The sequence below is a fragment of the Phyllostomus discolor genome, chromosome 5, assembly GCF_004126475.2.
Source record: "Phyllostomus discolor isolate MPI-MPIP mPhyDis1 chromosome 5, mPhyDis1.pri.v3, whole genome shotgun sequence".
NCBI lineage: Eukaryota > Metazoa > Chordata > Mammalia > Chiroptera > Phyllostomidae > Phyllostomus > Phyllostomus discolor.
Genome location: NC_040907.2, coordinates 134,493,341 through 134,517,038, shown reverse-complemented (window position 1 = coordinate 134,517,038; position 23,698 = coordinate 134,493,341). Strand labels below are relative to the sequence as shown.

Sequence of the window (23,698 nt, the reverse complement as noted above, 5' to 3'; positions counted from 1 at the left end):
ACATGTCACCATTTCGAAGGATTCATTGTGACTATAACAAATAGTGATAGTATATGGGGGGCATGAACATGACATCACAGTTCTTATCAGGAAGATTGTCATGAATCTAAATCTGAGATGCCTCTTCACTATCACTTCTAAATTCATCACGCCCAATGAGTGGCAGCTCAGACAAAAGGCAATGGCTTCACCACTTCTCAAAATAATTCAGTCATGATTCTCCAGGTGTCGTATTTTGCAGCTCAGTGGGTTTCTGTTCTCTCGGGTATTCCAAGTACAGAGCTTTGGCATTTTCTGAGCTTGTAGTGAAAATCCAAGTTGAAAGTCAACATAAAGTAACATTTTTTACTTTGTAAAAGCATTATTAATAGTTGACAGGAATAAGGGAAAGCAGAAGGGAGGGAGAGGACACACATTACACGAATGTCAGTCAACCCCTCTGCATTCCTTTCGTAACACAAGGTGTGCCCAGCCTCTCATATTCACATCCAATGTTTCTGACACATCCTGCTGGGCTCCACACCCGCACCCCCAACGTCAAGCCATCATGTCCTGTCAATCCCATTTCTGCAGGTTTTTCTCTTCTCTGCGCCATCTGCTCACATTCTCAGTCTTCAGGTGCGAGGTGCAATGTCCCGTCACTCTGCGCTCTGCCCTGGAGGACGTGCCCATTCATACGGCCTCCATTTCACTTTAAATACATTTTCTGTATCAGCTGCAGCAGACCCTCAGATGATGTCGCTTTGTTCCATCTCCAGGAACAAAAATCAATTCTGGCCAGGGCCACCGTGTGTGGAGTGGCACACCCTCCCACGTCTGTGTGGGTTTCCTCTGGGCACTCCGATTTCCCCCCACATCCCACGGATGTGCCCATGAGACGGACCTGTGTGTCCACATTGTCCTGGTCTGAGTGTACGTGGATGTGAGTGGCCCTGGGAGGGAGGGGTGTCTCATCCAGGGTGGGTGTCTCATCCTGCACCCTGAGCTGCTGTGATAGGCTCCAGCCACCCGTGGCCCTGACCTGGAATCAGCGGGTTGGAAAAGAATGATCTGATTTGCTTTTATTCATCTTTCTTAAGTATATGTTTAGTTCATATCTATTTTAATGTTTGCTATTAGAAGTGTTTTGAGTCTTTATTTAGAGGTTTGGTGATATTTTTACAACCAAAAAAGAAAAAGCCATGGGAACTAAACTCTTGTTTATAATCAATTAGTACTATAGTGAAATTGGTTTTGTTATGTCTTTTCACGTCAAGTCAGGTTTCAAGAACCTGTCAATGATACTAAGTAAGGACTTACTGTGTAAGACTATTTAATTCTTTTAAACTTATCTGTTTTCCTTAAACTACCAGTTCAAAAAAGGACTAGAAGCATGTCTTATTTCTCTTTGTATCCACAAGGCATATAAATATTTGTTGAACTGAAATGCTTTTGACTCAAAATAATATGTTTCCTATTCACTGCACAACAAATATTTCAGAATTTTGTTCTTTTTAAGTCCCTGTTATTGGCTAATTTTCCTGCCAAAATAATTCCACATGCTTTAGTTTCTAAGAAGTGAGTCCATAAAATTTCATCTCTAAAAAGCCAATTGTTTACCTATTGGTTAATCTAAAAAAAAATCTTCTGATTAAGTGTAACACGTTACCTAAGTTGTTGGCTCTCTGGTATGTAACTAATATTGAAGTAGTACCATCTATCCTAGTGAATTCTAGTGAACATTTTTGTGATAAAGAAGAAACAAAACAGAAACAAAAATGGATGGGCAGAAGCTATGAAGAGAAACGAACAAAGAAGAATCCAGGACGTAAGATTGCTCAGGACAATCTTGTGTGCCCACATCGTCCTGGTCTGAGTGAACGGGGCTGTGAGTGACCCCGGGAGGAAAGGGTGTCCTGTCCAGGGCGGGTCCCACCTTGCACCCTGAGCTGCTGTGAATTACTTGGAGAATAACTTCTTAGAAAATAATTACTTGGAAAATAATTTCTAAGTATTAGGGGTAAAATAATGGAAAAAACTACAAGGGAAAATACAGAAGGTAACTATTGAAGGGGTCAAAGCTTTTGCATCTTTATGAATCTACACTTAGCTGCTGTTTATAACTATTCCTATGTATTTACCAATTATTGAAATGTATGTATTTCAATACCAAGTAACGGACAAAACTAAAAGTTAAAGAATAAGGATAAAATCCACGTGTAAAACAAGGGTCCCATGAAAAGGGACTGAACAGCACCTCCTCCCTAAAATCGCTGTGACCCTGGCCCCAGTTGTGGCAACAGCAGAGGCTGTGCTGTATCAATATATTACAAGCTGGACAATCTACCCACAAAACACTGTGTCAGTTGGGGACACCACCTGATGGCCGCGGGAAATTAAAGGGTCCTTGCTCTGTGTCCTGTGAAAACTGGCTACAGAAACAAGGAGCATTTCGCTTGCAGAGAAGATGCAGCACCGACACGGCACTATTTTCATCTATACAAATAGCTGCCATATGGGTGCTAGATTTAGTCTCAAAATAGGAGAGTCTATTCTAACCATCAGAACTGTCCAGAAACAGGGTGGGCTATGTTTAGAGGCAGGACACGTCCAAGCACAGGCCATTTATAAGCAGAGACTGACACGCAATTCCTAGAGCCCTTGTCAAGGGCGGGCAGGAGTGCAGAGGGCCCAGCTCGGTGACCTCGAGGGCCCCTTACACCTCGAAGATTCCACAACTCTAGACACTCTTTGGGAATTTTCCACACAACTCTGCCCTTCAGAACTGATGCATTTGTCCTTTACGTAAGTACTGTAGCTTCAAATTCAGATTCTACAGTGTTTTTAAAAATAAAAGCATTCATTTGCTTACTCTAATGACGTGATTGAATCATATATTTTATTTTTTTAAAGATTTTATTGTATTTATTTTTAAACAGAGGGGAAAGAAGGGAGAAAGAGTGGGAGAGAAACAACAATGTGTGGTTGCCTCTCTTGCACCCCCAACTGGGGACCCTGCCTGCAACCCAGTCACGTGCCCTGACTGGGAATTGAACCAGAGACCCTTTGGCTCACAAGCTGGCACTCAATCCACTGAGCCACACCAGCCAGGGCTGAATCATATTTTAAACTGCAATCCATACAAGTCATTACTAACACATTAAATGTAGTTTGAGTAATTGGTATGAACATGGAGGCAGGATCAATGGATTTTTCCACCCAGTGTGCATTGTAAAACAATTTGAAATCATGTGTGTTATCTTAATCATAGGATCTGAGTAAAATGTGGGCCTCTTGTACATATAACATTTGAATTATTGTAGCTGTTTAGTGGCCCCCACCAGAACATGTCCTAATAAAACAATGGTGAATTCCTGCTGACAAAGACAGGAGAAACTAAAGGAGAAATCAATTGGGAAGTAGTCAAGTTCCTTATGCCTGTTTGCGTGCAATCCCCTATTGCCTGGTGGCAGGTGGCCCCCGGGCCATGGGCCTCTCCAGGGCTGCAACTGGTGGGAGGTGGATGTGTCCTTCCCTGGGCTCAGGTGGGGTAAGTGGAAGGAAGAGACAGCTTTTGCAATTTAATGTCGGGAATAATCAAAACAAAAATATGAGTAAAACACATGATCCAGGGAGTTAAAGAGCCAGAGAGACACAAGCAAAGCAATTATACAGGGTCCTTGATGAGACCCTATATAATGAAAGCAGAAACTGTTGCCCAAAGCTAAATTTTGTGTAGTACATTTCCTTTTGTGCTATGGCATGGCCTGTGAAAGGTCCTGCTGTGCTTAAAACAATCAAGAGATGACAAAACTTTAGGGAGAAACAACATCTACTGATAACACTGGAAATTAATGAACTCGGACTCCTAGAGGGAAAAGAGTGATGGCATAATCAGAAATGGAAGTCAAGGTGTCAAAGGAAGCAAGCGGACAGCGTTGGAGAGACAGGACTCAGAGAACACTTCTCACTTGCTCTTGAGTTTGCTCACCCTCACCCCCCCGGCCCCAGCATATTCCATCAATCTGAGTATGCCCGTGAGGAGAGGCATGCGGCTGTGCTGATTTTAAAAGTCCTGCATCCTGAGAAATCCCTCAGTCCTAGACCAGCAGGCTGGCTGGTCACACTGGCCCAGGTGCATACAGCATAGCCTCTTCTCTCGCCACTGACAGCCACAGTCCTAAAGGAATCTCAGATGAATTTGTGGATCCTGGGGAAAAAGCAGAGAGCTGTGTAGCTACTGTCATTTACTCATTTAATAGGACAGTGTCAAGGGCACCTAGAATAGGACACTTCAGAAATCCAGAGTGATCCTGCTCCAAGGAATTCATTTAGGGTATAATCCAGTTGGAGCACAAGGGAACTACTGGAGCTGGGAAGGCCTCTCTGGGCAAGAAGTGGCTGAAGTGGCCAACTTACAGACCTTGCCAACATTCAGAATCGAGACTTGCAACCTTTTGCATCTAGAGGTCTTCACGTATGAAGGACTACAATTCTGTGCACAGTACCTTAAGTTTCCTAAGATATACAAATAGTTGTAAATAGTCATGGTAGGAGCAGAGAAGTTGCCCTCAGCTGAGAAGACCAGTGTCTCAGGTGGGGCTGCAGATGAGCATAGCAGCTGGCAGAATGGGGGAGGGGGTGAGGCAAGCAGAGCAGCACCCAGAAAAATGTGGGAACACAGGGGTACATCTGGAAAGGGTGAAAGTAGAGTCATTCTGACTAGGACGAAGGCCAACCAGTGGGTTCGTGATAAATGAGGCTGTATAATAAATATGGGCTCTCACACAATAATGGAGAACCTGGAATGCTATGCTAAGGAATCACCAGAAATAAGGAAAGTAGGAAATGAGAATGCAGTGGTTTAGGAAAAAGGCGATGCCCCATTGTCCTTTGTGCCACTTTTTCATAACAAAAATGGAAATGAACTAAATATGCAAAAATTAATTGGATGCATTTTTGTCCATCCATGATATAGAATACTACAGATTTTTTTAAAACAAAAATATATCTAATGGCGCAAACATTCATATTATATTGTTTAGTGGGAAAAACGAGGCTACAAAACAGGAGGCAACACTATTACCTCACCATGAATTTGGGGAGGGGAAAGGGAAGAACAAAAGAGAGGAGGAAGGAAAGAGAAAGGAAAGGAAGAGAAGGGAAAGAAAGTGAGGAACGAATAATTGGAGTATATACAGGAAAACACTGGAAGAACATAGTTTAAGATGATAATAGCAGTGCTTTATCTGGATGATCTTCTGCCTCCCTGTGTTGAATGTTGTGCCTAGGACGGACATCAATTATTTATGTGGTGAGGGAAAGGAAGGTAATGCCCTAGGATAGCACAAGGAATCGAGCAGGGAGTAAAAGGACACAACAGGTATTAATATTGTCACAGCCTTGAAAGACGTCTTCCTTGGATGGTACTATTTAGCAAGAAAACCTCTCTGTCTGTGGTTTGCCTATTTACCTTTAATCATTCCTGGGAAATACATATCACAGATGGACTCTGAAGCATTCTTGGGAGAGTCACTGAAACTGAATTTTGCTGAGTAGTTTCCTCCAAGTGGATTTTACTCTGAAAGTCAAGAAGCAGCTGCCAGAGGGAGACCTTTACTGGAATACAAAGGAACCTCTAGTAAGACCTCCCCAGGGAAGAAAGCACTGGCTTTCCCTCTGTTTAGAAACCCTTTCACGGAGATGCACTCAGGGAAGGTGGGGTGCTCTGGAACAGGCTAGAGCTGTACTGAGTGATCTTGGGAAAAATCACTGCATCTCCACAGGACCCGAGTGTACTCACACCCTGTACCACCTTCTTCCTAATAGAAATGACCAGGAATTTGGCTCTGGGTTTAACTCTCTTATTTGGAATATGTATATATAAAAAATATGTACATATAAATATATATAATATATATTATATATAAAGACATTATATATTCCATTATATATTTGGAATATGTATATATAATATACAAATATATATAAAATATATATAATATATAAATACATTATATATATTCCAAATAAGAGAGTTAAACCCAGAGCCAAATTCCTGGTCATTTCTATTAGGAAGAAGGTGGTACGGGGTGGTATGTATTACACACACACACACACACACACACACACACACGTATATATATAAAATATATGTTATGTATATAAAATACAGCCACACACATGTACATTTGACACGTGTGCATATATAATTATTAAGTAGTACGTAAATATATATTTTCTCCATGTACACCCATATATTTTATTTGTTTATTTTTTACCCCCTATGGGTAATTAACTTCAGCAAACTTACTTTCCACATTTTAACTGACAACTCTCACTAAGTATCCTGAGCATAAAACAAACTCTCATTTTTTGCAAATGAACAAGGGAAACAGGAAAGAAGTAGGGAAGTAGGCGGAATTAATAACATTTGCTGAATCACTGCACTGTGCCGGACACTCCATGTTTGATTTAGTTTTGTCTCTGTAACATTTCTCTGCAATGAGTGTTATTACGGATGAGGACACAGAGGCTCAGAGTATGCAGGTCACCAACCTGAGACTGCACAGCAAAGCATGACAGTGATGAGACTCGAACTCCAGCCTACGTGACTCCACAGCTCAGACCCAGGCTCATCCGCTCATTCCAGAGCCTCCAAAAATAAATCTCCCCATTACTTCAGAGATCCCCGGCAGCACATGAAAAGGGGGTGGATTAAGTTCTCTGTGCAGGCACAGCACAGATCGTATTAATAATTTAGGTTCCGCTAAAGCTGCAGTGGCGCTCTAGGAAAGCAGGTCACAGCCCAGAATGCCAGGTGCACCTACGAACACCCTCCCTTCCTGACAGGCAAACGAAATCCTAACTAATCCACCAGAAAACAAACAGATAAGGCTTATCAGATGCCAAATGGATGGCTACATAATTATTTTAATCTAATCCCATGGAAAATCCACTGAAATATGCGAGTAAAATCAAAGTACAATGGCTAACTGAAGATGAGGCTCTTCTATAAAAAACTCAGAGAAAACCACGATATTGATTCACACACAGTGGAGCAAGAGAAGGCAATGTGGCCTTGTGAACTTGTGAATATCAACATGCCTGAATTACCCAGCATTAATACATTAATTCTATCTGGGATAAATGTGGATGGAATAAATTTGTACAATGAAACCATTTATTTTGGGGTGGCGGAGAAGGACTCCAGCTTAGAAGTCACAGTGAAGCAGGGGCTATTAACAATGGCCATTCTTCAAAGAAAGAAATTAATTGCAGTCAGCGTTTTTCAACACTAGTATGGTTATCTTCCTGTTACTTAAGGGCAAGCAAATGTATTTTGAGTGTTGACAAAGCTAAGTAAACCTACTCACTATATTATTGAATCAGGTTAGAGTAGCCAAGTTACTGCACAGAGGGATAGCAGGTTCTTACAGAGGAGGGAGGGAACAGTGGACAGCGTGGGGATTCAGTGGCCTCAGAACCGTCCAGCACACCCTCTCTCTTTTACTCCTAACCAGCCAGGGAGCAGGGATGTCACCAGAAATTTTGAGACTGGACATTTTTGGGATTTACTAATAGGAAACAAAATGCATTGTTCAAGGTTATAGCTTCGGTAAATGTTGCTTCCCTAGGCTACTGTACATCCACAGTACCAACGTCAATTATGATCTTTTTGTACTGGATTCAATATTGCTCTGTGCTTTGCAATGATACTCAGTGTCCTCATGTACCATTTAAAGGCAAAAATATAGAGCTTAAGTCATGCATCATTATTTAAAAAGCACTTATCTGGTATTTATCATAGAAAACAAATGAACAACAACATTGGTAATGAAGAGCAGCATAAAAATGATTTAAACACTGATCAGAAAATAATGAAAAGTGAAAGTTGAAATCCTCTCTAAATGCAAGAATCTTAGGTGACCAGTACATCGCCTGGAAGCAGAATGGTGAAATGGGCAGGGTGGGAGGGAGAAGCCTGCGATCCGAGAGCCCTGGGTTCAAGCTCTGCCAGGGCTGTTGCTCACTGTCACTGATAAATTTGAATTCTAAGCCTTAGCATGATCATCTGTAAAATGAGAAGAAAAGGAACTCAGAGGGTTCATTTAAGTATTAATTGAGACAAGAGCCTTTGGCATCTACCAATTATGTTATTGTAAATGAAACCTAACATTTGCTAGCAGATTTTCTACTGACTCAAACTGAGACTCCAATTTTTGCCAACTCCTGTCCCCAAATTAAAATGTTTTACTCATTGTTCTTATTGTCAAGAGGGAAAAAGAGTGTTATTTTATAAGGCCTAAGAGATCTTCCTACCCTGATGATGACAAAAGAATTTTAACATTTTTGTCTATGTCATCAGCTGAAAAAGCTTTTTGATACTGGTGTTAATTTCTTACCCTTCTACAAACTGTATCCTAGTATCGAATCTAGACTCTGAAGATCAGACTGTTTTGAGGCCCTCAGTGAGTTATTTAATAAAATCAGCTTCTCCCACAGTTTTCTTATAAAAATGACAAACATAAAATGGAAGGTATCAGCCAACATGTGGGAATATACTCGTTTCAAAAACCAAGAAATCAGCCAACACAAAATATCACTGCTTACCTTTGGAAAAATACAAACGTTCTGGGATTTAATTATGTACACATTTCTTTCTTTTACCGTTAAGATGATTATGATCCTGTTAAGGCAGGATGCATTTCAAGTAAACATGTGAAGCAAAAGGGACTTGAAGTACATTTTACTTATTACATCGAGCATTATCACCCTCCTACCATCCATGCCCACTGCATACTTTTCTTTTGGGGGGCCTGGAGAGAAATCACAAAGAGTCTTTTAGGAATTTTCTAGGGGCAGAAACCCCAGCATGGCATTCCAAGGCCCAGGGAAGAGTCATCTCACAGAGTCCTGTGTTCTGTGGAAATGGTGCTCTCGGGAGGCCTGGAAGAGATCGGGTCTGGTGGGGACCGAGAAGTGAAGGGTGAGTAGAGGAATAAACGTAGGGCCGGGAATCAGAGTGACCCGGGCTTGCACTCCTGCCTTACGCTTATGATCACTGTGCTACCTTGGGCTTGCTGAAACTTCCAGAGTAGAGCTTCCCTCACAGAGAACTGGGATAATACCACCCATGCATGAAGATTCAGTACAATAATTTACTTAAAGCACTCGGTAGAATGCCTGGTCCACTGCTGTTTCTCAATGGATTTTAGTTCAATAGAGAAAGGGTAAATTCTGCTCCACATACTTTTGCTGTTGGGTACCTTGCTGTGCTGTCCTCTAAAAAGTGAAAAATCACAGAAGCTGTATTAAAAATGTTGAAGGAGAGATGTCCAGGTTTCAGATTCAGACTTTCTATTTGATTTCGGGTGGACAGGAGTGTTTAAACACACCGATAACTCTAAGGGGCAGTTATCGAAGTGGGCAATTTGGTCTGGGGCAGGGTAACTTCTGTGTCTGACAGAAATTGTACAGGCCGTCACAAGTGGCAGTCTGAGGAAATCAGGGGAAGGGAAGGTGCCGGTGAAAGGAGGCAGTTGACAGACCACGTCGGCTTCCGAAACCAGGTATAAATGTGGTAACTCTGCATGGGTCAGATTATTCACTCTTCCCTCAGTGCCCACCTATCCTGAAACTGTAACACTGCCTCTCTAGTGGGCATGCTAGCTAGGAAAGGTGACAAATTGGTTGGTGACAATCAATGTACATATCTTGTAGACATTATGTACAGGTAACATTTCGTTTTTCTCCCCAACAATATAAAAACTATTTAGTAAAGGTTGTTACATTCAGCCCAAGAAGGTACCTTTTCCCCTATACATATTTCAATGTTTATGTCCCAATCTGCAAATTGTTTAAAAATGATTTGATACTCCGTCTATATGTACATATGGTTCTTAAACTTTCTGTAACGTCTACCTAGGCTATCACTTAACTACTGAGAGTAGCTAATTAATAATAGTGTTAATGAATGGAAAATGTATTTAACATATGAGTCTTCAAGACTGTTTCTCAAAATGTCAGATTTAACTCCCTGAGGGTTGTGGAAAGAGTTTGCGAAAAGCTGAACTGCAGGGCTGTTTGAGGATGCTGGTCTGCTAGTAAAATTGCATCGCATGATTTCTGGGTGCTTGCTGGGTGTAAAAGTTCTGAAAAGCATCCCCTTGTTTCCTCTGCCTCCCTGTGGGCTAGCCACTTGACTATATCTGATAGCCCATGTGATGAGGGAGGAAGGCTGGAAGCCCTTGCAAAGTATTCCCTTTATGCCTTTGTAGTATTTCTGCTCCTTGAAATATGTACGCAACTAAAGGGTTAATGTTCCCACTTGACCAATGTGGAAACTGAGGCTCAAAGCTAATAAGTCGTAGCTGTAATATGAATGCCCATCCAGGCCCAAAACCCATTTTTCCACTGCCATGACCACACTCACTTAATGTTGTTGATAGGGACTAAGGCTTTACGTGAATCAACATATCAGGAAACCAATTTTACGACAGGCTAATTGATATAAACAAGAGTTAAGTTCCTGTGGCATCCCATCAATGTTATAATGAAACATTATTTGAGGACCCACTGTCCTTTTTTGTGTCTGTTTTTATTAATCATTTAAATTCTCTACTAAACAAAAGCTACCATGTTTCTATACCTTTTCAGCTATATAAAGATCTTAGAAAACTGTATTTCATTAGCAGAAAATAATGCTGCTCATACTGTGGACATTACAATGTTTTCCAGTCCCTGGCTTCCAGTTGAATCTTGAACTTCCTGCCTTCCAACCCTTTCCAGGCAAGGCCTCTCACCCGTTCTTTTCCACACAGTCATGTGCCCTTCTCATGTGGCGATGCTCCCAGCTGGCCTCTGTTCTGCCAGAAGGGAAGATACAGACCTGGGAGATATAAATGCTAGTCTCTATTCTACCCCCTTTAATGGCTTTATCGAGATTCAAACAGAACTGATGATATGATTTTAATTAATAGAAAGTTACCTATGACTGAGAAATAACTTACTGGAAACACCTAAATCTAAAAAGAAATCTACACTTTATGCAAGTGGCTGCCATATTTGACAGTGATGAGCCATTGCGTTGCATGGCCCCACTTTGGGGGCCCAGGACAGCATGATGGTGTGTGAATGGGACAAACTCCAGGAAAACCTAAACTATATGTCAAAGATTCACAGTTGATTTTTATTACTTTCAATTCTTATTTTAACTTATACAAATTAGAAACATCAATTTCTGTAAAACTATAGTAGACAGTTTGTTTTCGTTACCTTTCTATACAAATATTTCTTTGGATCAATATTTGGATTGTGCAATTGAAAAAGTAACATTGTATTTAGATGTCCTCCTTCAAAATTTAGCCTATATGCCAATCAATACATATAAGCTAACAATTCTAGTTTTTGTATCAGTGACTAGATTCCTTTTAAAAATTATTTCAAATGTAAAAGTACACTAACTTATGTGTAGTGATTTATATAATATTTAGATTTTGCAGTTAAATTTAAATGACTAAGTTATGAACACTCCTATTACTAAATAATTTAACTTTTAACATTCCAAAAGTGATAATTCTTCTCTTGAAATAGTACTTCACCACAGATGTCTATTCATAAGATCCTCCCTTTAAAAACCTGCCCTGTAGAAGTGCTGGTGACCCAAGCAAAGGACTTCAAATCACAGAGACCTTGGTTCTAAGCTCAAACATTTCTTCGACTTAGGCGAGTTACGTAACAAACTTAAATTTGGGAAAATGTTTCTATACACGTGGGTGACACTACAGCACAGTGTTAACATAAATTCAAATAAGATGAGGAATATAAAAGGCAAAGAGGAGGTCCACTAACATTTTTTTCATTGCTTTCTTCAGTCCACCCCTACCTCATGATGCAGAGTAGTGCAAGCAGAATCCAAATGAGCACAGGTAGATGGGCCCCTGGGCCCCATTCTTTATATTACCAGTCCCAGGACAAGTGCAATGAGGGTGCTCAATACATTGTCATTAAGTGAATAGATGCAGGTAGAATGAAATGATTAATGTAAACTTTCCTAATAATGTAACTAGAAAAAATAAAGAACTGCCAATTCTTCTTCTTCCTTAAGCATGACTAGGAAAAGGTAACATTGTTTCATATTGAGATTTGATAACACACACACACACACACACACACACACACACACACACACAGAGTATCATTTTGCAAGAGGAAAATTCAGAGACAGAAAAGATCATGGGCCTGAAGAGTAATGAAGAAACAGTTTAGTTGCTACAATATGTCACAATGGCAAAACCAACACAAAATTTGAAAATAACATATTCAGACATTAATGAATATAAAATTTATACCTAATAAGATCTCGCACTGAGTATAATGGTAGTTGATCAAGAGCATGGAAGTATTAGTTTTTAAAAAATGAAAACATAACTTTTCTTAAAATTTATTTATTTTTAGAGAGGGAAGGGAGGGGTGGGGAGAGAGAGAGAGAGGGAGAGAGAGAAGAGAGAAATATCAATGTGCAGTTGCTGGGGGCTGTAGCCTACAACCCAGGCATGTGCCCTGGCTGGGAATTGAACCTGCGATGCTTTGGTTTGCAACCCACACTCAATCCACTGAGCTATGCCAGCCAGGGTGAAAACATAACTTTATTGAGTAAAAATATACTATGATAGTAACAGAGTACAGAGAACCAATCAGCTGACAAATGTTATCTAATTGCTTCCCTTTACCTGAATATCATGGAACAGCAAAGGACAAAGGTTTGCTGCCATTCCTTTGAGTAAGCTAAGCCCTTTTCTGCCCATCCTATTCCAAACGGTGCAAGAGCAGGGAAAAGGCAGCAGCTGGATGTACTCCTAGGGAGCTTACCAGCCTGGTGCCAGTGAGTTGACTTCATCTCTCCTGAAGCCTGAGGTTGGAAATAGTCTGCTTGTTCTTCTGTTCATTCCTCTGTTCATTATGAATATCAGCAACAACTGCAACCACCACTACTGTATGTTTCCTACTTGGGCCAAGTACTGTACTAATCTTAACTCACTAAAATCTCATTACAACCATGTGGATAACTACATGCTATTATTATATTCATTTTGCAGGTGAAAAGACTGAGGTGCTAAGAGGTTAAATAACTTCAAGTTCAGACCTGCTAAGTGACTGCACCAGCATCTGAACTCACACAATCTTACTCTATAGTCTATGCTCTTAATCGTGACATTATATTGCCTCTCCCATCCATCTATCTGTCCATTGGTCCATCCATCTGTCCACCCATCCATCCTCTCCCTCTTCTACCACCTACCCTCCACCCACCTACCTATTCTGCAAGCCCCAGTACAGTAGTAGGTAATTACGATACCACCTCCGCCTCTAGAAGCTCACAGTCTCTTGGATGAGACATTCCTGTAAACACGTAATTGCAGTGTAGAATACCAAGTATGCTGATAGACTACAGATCTCTAGGGAGCCTTGTTTTTCTATGTGCTTGGCAGAGCAGGAACCAGTAGTTCCCTTTATCTCACGTGAATCCTCTCTCCCAGAAGTCCAGCTGCTCAGGTATGAAACCTCTCCCTACCTGGCATCTGTCACCAATGGGTGTCATAGGCACCTAGGTGAGGAGGCCAGGGGAAAGTCTGTAAAATGTCAGGAAACACCAACATTCCCTAGCAAGAGATGATACTCAGTAGTTCACATCTGAAACCTATTCTAAGACCCTTCAAGTGCTTTAATCCTAAAAGAGACTACTAGAGTTTCATTACAATAAACCCAGTGGTTAAACACAGATTCCAAAGTCCAATGACCCAAGTTTAAGAATCCACTACTTATTAGCTGTATGACCTCAGACAAGGTATTTATTCTTTTTAAGCCTTGCTTTTAGCTTTGAAAAATGGGGATGAAAATAATACCTGCCTCACAGAGAAGTTGTGAGGAAAAAAAGTTTGATTCATGGGACTCACTGTGCCCACTGTGAGCATACCACAAGCATGTAACCCTGGTGCGTTGTTATTATAGTACCATTTCTCTGAGGACTTGAAGTTCTGCTGTTGGCAATTTATATTTCATTCTCCAAAATAAAAAAAAGAGACATTCTTAAGGTTCAACATTAAAATACATTGAAAAGCGTAAGAAAAACAGACAGACACATTACTATACTGGGTCACTGGGGGGTAGCCTGTTTTTTCAGTTTCCATGTGTCTAGAAGATTATCTGCATCAAGTCCCCTTTGATTATAGCTGTGAAAACATTAGCTACACACCCTGAATAGTAGCATGGTAGTTAAGACCACAAGCTAGAGAGTTAAAGTATTCAAACTGAAATATCAGCGCCATCACTGATTGCTGGGGAACTTCGAGGGAACGGCTTAAAGGCTTATGCCTCAGTTCCCTTATCTGTGAAATGGGGATAATAAACACGCTTTCTTTGTAGGGCTGTTGTGAAGATTAAACAGGCCCCCACCTACAAAGCAATTTACAACCCTACCTGGTGCATTTTAAGTGGTCAAAAAATGTCCTGGGAGATAAGTTATGAATCTAGGAAATATAATTCTTCATCTTCCCTTTCAAGCCAGGAATTTGACAGTTACACCAGAATCTGATCTCTCCCACTCACATCCCACGTACAATCCACTGCCAAGTTCCTTTGAGTCTTCCCCTCAGTCTCCCTCGTATACGCCATCCCCTTTCCACAGGCAGAGTCTTTGCCTGGTTCAGACCCCCACAGTGATGCTTGAGTGATGGTTCTAAACCACAAAGCTGTCAATCCCTTCTCCCTACCACCACTGAGTCAGCTCCGGTTGCATCCTCATTTGAGGAGGATATTCCCTACCCTGTGAAATGACCAGCCCCTGATGACTTTTCACCCATTTTTCCTGCCATACACTCATGCCCCCTTGCTCTAGGTATTCCAGAACAATGCTTGCTTCCCACACACCCATGTTCCCTCTGCTCCCATCACTTTTTATGGACAACTGGCTGGGGATTGACTGTGGGAGCAGGGGCTGGGCAGGGCAGGGGAGAGCAATGGGGGAAAAAGTAGGACAACTATAATTGAATGACAATAAAAAAATTAAAAAACAATGGGATCCTTGTGTTTCTGCTTGTCTATCTTGTCTACTCCTCCTCTAGGGCTCGGCTTTGCTGAAAACCTTCTCTGAGCCCATGTGAGTTGGACTGGGGGTCCTTGTGTGGGCTCCTGTGGCCCCTTCTCATGCTTTACATAGGGTGTTTCATGGTGCGCTTACCCTTCTCCCCCTCAGCTGGGAGCTACAGTACTGTTACCATTGGGCCTTGTTTGGCTGTGTCTCCAACAATGAATGCAATGCTGACCCACAGAAGTTATTCAGTGAGTGTTTGTTGAAAAATGAAACAATGAATATTCATTCCTGCTCTGTCCCTGAATAGCTGTATAAGTTTGACATCAATCATAGAATTAATTGTCATTTTACCTCAGAACATCCCTGTGTCAGTCATATGTGCGTATATGGAAAGGGATCCTCCGTAAAGTTTCCTTGTGTAGTATAAATTTCCTAAGGTCACCTCAGACATTTTTTTGTCAGGACATAATAAATATATACAAGCCTACACTCATACATAATAAAAACTGACTGAACAAAATAGAGTTCAATTATCCTAAAACTCCTCACTACTGAAATATACTTTAGTTTCTGTAAAGAGGGCAGAACAGGTAGGTAACACGGCACTAGGAGCTGGTGGTGACAAGAGAAGTACAGGCACTGAAGCACGTTTGTGACTTCTAGCCCCCACGGGTCCACAGCAGCTTGGGCCACCACCGGCCAACACCTGTAGAATGGAACCCAGCTGGGTGCAGGGGGTGTAACTAAAGACTTCCTCTCTGCAAGTTGCTTAGTGAGGGCAGGGACGGATACTAACCATACCAAAGGCATTCACCTACCTTGTGTTCACCTCCCTCTCACTGCCGACCTAGGGAGCCCATCAGCAAAGGAGAAGGAAAGGAAAAATACACCAGGAACAAGGAAGAGCAAAGGAAAGTGTGGGCAAGGGAGGTCTGTAAATGCAGTGGGTAGAAACTTCTAAGCTAGACACTTATTGAAACTTTTTTCTTTTTTTCCCTTTGAACCAGAAAAAAATGGTGATAAAAAGATTAAGTGTTCATCTGTATAGATGCAGTTCTTTTTAACAAATAGGAAGACCTCCTATTACTTGACACTAAAGTTGTGCCGAGAATAAAAACATGTCATCATTAAAATTCAAGTCAGTATAAATTCCTAGAAGTTTCCTACTTTTTTGGACTGGTAATCACTTATTCATAGCTATCAATATTCACAATAGACCACATGTGTAACTTACTGGTTTTTAAAAAAAACTGCTGCAATATGAATTCAGTGTTAATTTTATACACATATTATAGATTGATTATAACCCTTAGTAATACCCTATGCTGTATGATGCTGTGTCAAGCAACTACAATCAACAAAGTTTCATTTTGGGCTTAATCAAACCTGAGTTGCAGGGGACCATGAGACAAATTTCTTCTTTTATAAATTAGATACCCTATAAGTCTTTTTTCTGTAATTAAAAGATCCTAGAAGACATTTATACGCACACGAGCAAGAGGACCTATCCCCATAATAACACACAAAATATTTAAAAGCAGCTTTTTCAGTTGACATGAGGCCTACAATATGGAGCAAAGTAGCCCGCAAGCCTTAATTAGGATCTTAGGAAAAAGTAGGAAAAAGAAGCACCAAGTTGAAACAATTCACTTCATGGGGAATAAGTGTTGTATATGCTACACCATTGAAAGAGATCTTGGCCGTAACTTCCAAGTTTTTAGTCTTAACTTTGTGCATAGAAAGTAGTCCACAAAATACCATAGTTTATCTGACTATGAATATTTTTTTCTCTAATACAAGTACCTTGGACAGGGAATATACATTTCATACTGTGTTAAGAATAACAGGTATAACAGCAATGGAGGTGTTATCCAGTGAGCCGCTTTTGGGTCGACTCTCAGTGTCCTGAGAACAAAACACTGAAATCTGCTCGCACGTTGACAATAGTGATATTGATATTTCTCCATGTTCCCTTCTGGTTGCTAAGAGATTTACATTGGACAGACTCCGTTGTACTCACAACAAAGCTTTTTGGTCTACCAAGCATTTGTTCCAGCTCAGTGAGCCCAGAAACTCCATTTGCCTCACTCCTGTCCTACTTGCTTCCAAGTCAAACTGGGGCCCAGGCACAGAGGCCGCAGGCCTGTCGTTACTATAGGAAACTGCTGTACATAACCCTAGTTCAGCTCACTGCTCTTAGAGTGATGACAGTAAAGATGACCCGTATCTTTATGCAAATGCATGTACCTTTCCCCATGTCTCTTAGAAGCCCGTTTATCATGGTGAGGGTAGACAGAGGTGCATGGGGAGGAGCAATCAATAGTGACCTACCCACAGACAAACCTCATACAATGATAATTAGACCAGAACCTAGCAAGACATAGCAATTTCGTAACAGTTCTGCTGTGCAAGGCTTTGAAATATGCCTACATAGAATTTCCTAACAAGTTTGTACTTTTGTGAACATATATTCCAGAAGTTTATTGACAATACTGAAGACAAGAACTATCTAAATTTAACATCTTGCAGCAAAGCAACTGCAGCCCTCCAAACTCAATCTCATACAGTCTGCCGTGTAACAAAAGGCAGAGGCGTATTCTGTAGATTCCCACCTCTAAAGAAGAGCTGGGCATGTATAGGAGGAGGAGAGGGGCATGCGGCGGATGAAATTTGCATGTCATTTAGAAAGCACATGCTTCACTGCTCAGAGCAAATTAAGATGATCTTTCTCTTGGGAATGTTCACAAAGAGACATAAAAATGGTTTATGACCTGACTTCTGTATTCAGATCACAGAGTTTTCATCAGATTTTATTAACTGCCATGGGGGAAAAAAAGTGTTTTGGGGCCTCTCTCCTGGGTCGACACCGAGGAGTCATATGTATTTAAGGGCACAGCCCCAAACACTCAGTGAGTAACCAAACACCACTGACCCAGAATATTCCTGGGCTTTGCCCTGCATTAGAATAATGGGAGAGGATGATCGATGCCTGTGCTTTGATTTAAAGCCATCAGCGCTGAAGGGTGCAAGGCTCTGCCGTGTCATGGGAATTCCTGCATTCAAGTTTATCCCCTCACCCAGCAGACAAAAACAAGCCTCTATGATTTTAGCTGTATTTAACAAAAAAAAGTTATTTCCAGCAGCTTATTTTCATTGCACAACTTAACTAAAAGCACCATATAGGAAAAAGAGGCAAAAGGAAAGGAAAAGAAACAAACAAACAAACAAACAAACACCAAAGCAGGAAATGACTTTTTCGGCTCCATCCTTAAGGTCACAGATCTGGCTGAGCAACACACACATGTGACACAGTTCTAGCACAAAAGCTCCTTTTCCAAAAGACAGACCTCTAGGAAGTACAAAGCCTGGCTTGCTGGCCTGTCCCTCAAGCCTAAGTCACCGCAGTCCATTTAACCTTGACTGGGCTGGGAAGAAACTACTTTTAACTCCCTTGCACACCTTTCTCTGTCATGGAAACATGCCGGTGCCTATGTAGAGTGAGAGCACACTTTCCTTCCGCATCAGCACTGCAATCACCCCCACAAAGGGTACACTCTTTTCTTGCCTCGCCCGTCCTATGGCCATGGTCGGCCATAGGATTGTATCATCTGTTCCCAATTTACACACCCAATTTACACTCCACATACCATAAAAATAGCCCTTACTGCTTCTCACAGATGCTGGGAAGAGATTAAAACAAAAAGAAGCCAGGCTAGATCTATGCTCTGGCACATATAGCTACCTTTTTCTTCCGATCCCGGGACCGTTTGCGGTGTTTCCTTTTTTTCTCAGTCTCTTCTTCAGCATTGATTTCTAAATCCCTGTTTTTCTTTAATTGGGAAGCTGCATGAGCCATAATGCATTGAAAAAGATCCTCTCAAGCACGCAGGGCTTCCTGGTAAAAGGTGATATCCTCAGGCACCTCTAATCAGGCTTACAGCAGCATTCCAATCACTGGAGAGAAACCTTTGACTAGAAGCAGGAAGACATTCAAAATGCAAAGATGCTGTCGAAGCTGAAGCTTTTAAAAACCCAGATGATGGTTTCCAGACTTCATCCTACACCTTCCTCTACCTGGACCTTTACACAAGAGTGCAGCCATTGTAATGCATTTACCGTAGTGAAAAAGGCAGCTGGGACAGAGGAGGCTGTATTATGGCTGTATCCCCGGCCACCAGCTGGAAGTGTCTAAGTGATTCCTCAGAAGGGGGAATGCTGCAAAGGATGCTTCTCCGGAGGAAAAAAAATCGAGAGTCACCACACATGCAGGAGCAAAAATCCAGCACTAATTCTGAAGACCTATTTTAGAATCCTTCAAAAAAAAGACAGGGCTGCAATTTATGCATCACCACTAGGTCTGCACAGAGCATGATTTAACCCGCAACAGAATGGAGCGGTTCCTACTTTAGCTGAACTGCTGATGGTGACAAAATGTATAAAATAAGATTTCACAAAATACACTAAATTCTGCTATGGAGAGCCTGACTGTGTTACAAGGAAAACAATGCATGCATTGCTGGTGTCCACAGCATGGGCTTTATGCTGAACTATCAGCCTAAATGCATTTTGTGGGAGAGGACTACAGAAGGGCCTGTTGTCTTTTAAAAACAGCATGCTGATTACAACACATCATACAGAAGGACGTGAGCATGTTGGTGTATGGAACAGATGCCCAATTCACAGGAGTCCCCAGGACTCTCCTCTCGTGTGGTCTGAGGCTCAGAGAATGGGGGTCTGGTCTGGGCTGTCATCAGGGTTTCTGAGTCACAGAAGCCAACATAGATTGTCTTTCACGTCAGGATTTGCTTCAATCACCTTACTATTTTTGCCACCTGAGTCCTCAATGACTGCAGCCTCTGAATATTCATGATGTGAAGTGAAGCAGCAGCATTGCACAAGGCCTGCTGGGGTATCTTCTGCTAGGATGCACACACTGGAAGAAATTTAATAAGTCAGGGATAACTTACACACACACACACACAAACACACACACAGTGCTCCACAGCTTTAGCAAGAAATGGCTGAAATAGCAGACCAGACCTAAAACATTTGGGCCCTGGTAAGGAACCCTACATTCATCAAGAAAATAAGCAGAATAAAACAAGATGATGCTCTGCTGAAAAGATGTAGTGTGTGTGCTTCTAGTACCCAAAGTCCAGAACTTTGGGGATCAGCGCACTTAACTTTGCAGGACTGATGAATAAAGCATGTGAAAGGCCAGGGCAAAAAGTCCAAAGGCATCGCATGAGGATGTGGTCGGGTTCTCTGCAGCTGCTGTTCACCTGCTTCACAAAGAGCCCCGTGTGTGAGTTCCTGCAAACCGCTGCATACTGTATTTCTGATCTGGAAGGTAATTCCCCTCCTCAGGTGCTTTACAATCTCTGCCAGGCAGGTACGGGGACCATTGCCTTTCTGGTCCTCCTACAAGTGGACTGGGCACTCCTTTTGGGGCTCACTGAAACCACTCTGGTCAAAAAGTTCCTGAGGGCCTACTGTGTGTACTGGTGCTCCTATGCTTACTTCCCTGGAGAAACTCTCTTCAGGAAGAAGTGTTCCAGAATCGTTCTCTATTGCCTATGAAAACACTGTTGGGGAAACAGGAGGGGAGAGTGAAGGAGTGGAATTAAATGTAACTCGGATCCAAAAGCAATAAACCATATTGGGACCTTCATGGTAAAAGTAAGTTTTGTTTTTCTTTTAGCCAGGATTTCTACTGTAAGAGTAATAGATGGGGTAGAGAAAAGAATAAATATTAAAATTTTGGAATGCTTTCTTTCTATGTAAAATCATCCTGTACTTTTGAGGAATATTCATATAATTTCCTTCCTTATTTTCAGCAACTTGAAGAGGGCAGCCAGCTCAAAAACTGGCTGGTTTCCCACTGGCACTGGGCTTCTTCTTCCCTCCCTTCATAGACACTAATGACACTTTAAAATGTACTTACAAGTATGCTTGATCAAGGCACCTACCTCATCCCTCTGAGGATGGCGAAGCCGCACTTTCCCATTGATCTCTACCAGCCAAAGATAGTTGGAAATTAGGAAAATGGGCCACAGGTATTTTACTTTTTTTTTGTCTTCTAATTTATGTATTTATTTTTTTGCTGTGGGCATCTTTCCATATGCTCCTCTCTAGAATAATTATTGGCTTCCCTGAAATGTTCTTAAGAAGCCATTACAACTTTTAAGCTGTCATAATATGAATTTTTTTGTTATGTTGGATTTTGCAGTATCTCAGTAAGTGGTTAAACTTCTAAGAAATAGCTTGGTTAGGTTTTCTTTTTTACAGAAAATGTGGGCTCTTGTCCTCCATTCTTAAACCAGAAAAACTTTGAAGAGTGGCCTTGCCAAGGAAGGCAGTCCAGTCCTGTGGGTCCGGAACTCAAAAGCTACATGACTAAGGTCTCAGCCCCTTCTTTCTCCTTCCCCAGAGTGCTCCCTGCCAGGTAACTCTCCGGCAACTTGTGTACTTATTCTCAGCACAATGACATTTACACAAGACAGCCACACATATTTTTTCCTCCCAAACTGAATGGACAGTCCTGTCCATAATCTAGAAAGCAGGTCCTGCCCCCGACACTGGCCATGAGGAGTGATGGGCAAGACCCACACAGGCTGGCAATGACCTATGCATGGAGTGTCAAAGCTCCTGAAAGTTAAGGAAAAACAATTCTTATGCCACTTCTCTCAAGGAGGAAAAAAAGTTTGTTCTGGTTTTAAAAAGTTCCATGTATAAGAAGTCTGAAACCATCCTTTCGAAATAATTTAAAAGAGTGATCTTCCAAACTTTTATTAGTTGCAGGTATTTTTCTTTGGATAAATCCTATAGGAAAGGCAATTATAATAAATACAGGGTCCGGCACAGATAATGCCACTTTTTTGTCACAAAGTCTTTTGTTACAAAATCATAAGCATGTAATTCTGTAACATAACAATATCACACTCAAGCACACCCTATAATGTTTTAGGTGGAATGTTCACATTAAAATGGCAAATTATTACACCCATATTATTACCCTACCAACCACACTCAAGCAGGCCTGACTTCTGCCAGACCCTGTGTAACAGTGGCTGCCTGGCTGAGAGAAACAGTGGTACCCCAGAGCCCCCAAGCTCTGGCTCCCTGCCCCTCCCTCCATAAGGCAGCCTGGATGAGCACAGTTGGGAAACCAGCACATGGCCGCAAGGAGTCCTGGTCTGCCTCCCTCGAACCCTCATCACCAGAAGTTATGTCAAAAAGTGACTCCTCCTGTTAAGTGTTTCCTCATGATTTTGTCCAAAATCATTCCGGATTTCTTACCAGAAGCAAGTTCCACTTAGAATGTTTCCTGTTTGTGCATTATTATGGCATAAAACTAGTACAGAGAAGTAAAAACCACTTTCCAGTTTGGTATCTACAGTAATGTTTATACCCCAAATAATTTCTAACCCCCCAATTTAAAAAAAATTGCGACTAAATATTCCACTGAAAATAAAAACAATCAATTCACTGGGATGTTTCACAAACTTTAGAGACCACAGCCAGAAATATTTCCTCCTCAATTTTCGCATGCACCTTTGCCACGATTAGAAGATGGACTTTGGTTATGACTTCAGCCAAGTAATAACTTGGCTGCTCTTGGTTGTCACTTTATATTGTTGTCTCCACATTGTCGAGCTGAACTGACACACAAACAAACAATAATATATGTGATTTCTATGGTGATGATACTGTCACTTGGTAATTTTAAAGTTACAACAGCTTTGCATTTGGAAATGAATGACATGGCGATGTAGCAAAGTGGAAAACGGGGAGTCTACAGGAGAATGGAGGACAAGACGCAGGAAGGATAAGAAAAAGAGAAGTGGCTCAGTTTGTCAGCGAGGCTGCACCTTCCCGACCCCACCCCCGGCTCCAGGTAATGAGCAAAGTGCATGTTGTGATGGAATGGAAAGTATTTCATGCTGCACCCACTTCAGTTTTCTCAGAAGCAGAGCAGCCTCGCCATAGGAGAGTCAAAATATTTTTCCTTTACAAAGAAAAATGGATCCTTCGTCATTTCATTAGTTTTGGCATCTGAGATAAAGATGATGTCAAGAGAACTCAAGCGGGTTCTAAACACGTGGGGAACGAGGAAGGAAGCAGGCTCTACACCTGTCAGTGGATACAAGTGACACGAGAAGCGCCCTGGGAAATCCTCAATCCATAGTCACATATTCTTCATATCCAGATGAGATAAATGAAGTCCTAAAATTTAAAAAAAGAAAAACGGGCTGTGACTGAGGGGTGGGTGGTCCTTTCCACATTCCTTGTAGGATGGCACCTTTGGATAAATAAGCATTGGCCTTGGTTCCAACCATCTAAGCACTTGGTCTGCCCCCGTGCCTGGAGCAGGCTGTCTGTCCAGCTAACCAGCCTGACCTCAGCACTGGAGAGCCAGCTGGCCCCAAGCTGCCAGCTGCTTGTGTGACCTCACAGGAGCACCTGGGGCAGGCACATGGGCCGGCTTCCAGAAAGTCTCACTACCACATGCTGGCCAGCAGAAAGAAGCGGGATCCTTTGTCCTAGGTGGAAGACCCCTGAAGGCATGATCTTGCACTCTCTGTCCCCAAAAAGTAGACAGGTCATGCCTAGCACTGGGAACAA

At 41.7% G+C, this 23,698-nt stretch overlaps 1 protein-coding gene across 1 annotated transcript in view; it reads right to left on the bottom strand.

The window, feature by feature from the left end:
- The window catches only part of ANK3 (ankyrin 3), a 328,085-nt gene extending 307,763 nt beyond the window's left edge, over window positions 1-20,322 (bottom strand). The window contains 1 exon segment of the mRNA XM_036026924.1: window positions 18,816-20,322. Coding sequence (XP_035882817.1) covers window positions 18,816-18,929 — 114 coding nt within the window. The 5' untranslated portion in view covers window positions 18,930-20,322.
- Window positions 20,323-23,698: the final 3,376 nt, after the last annotated feature.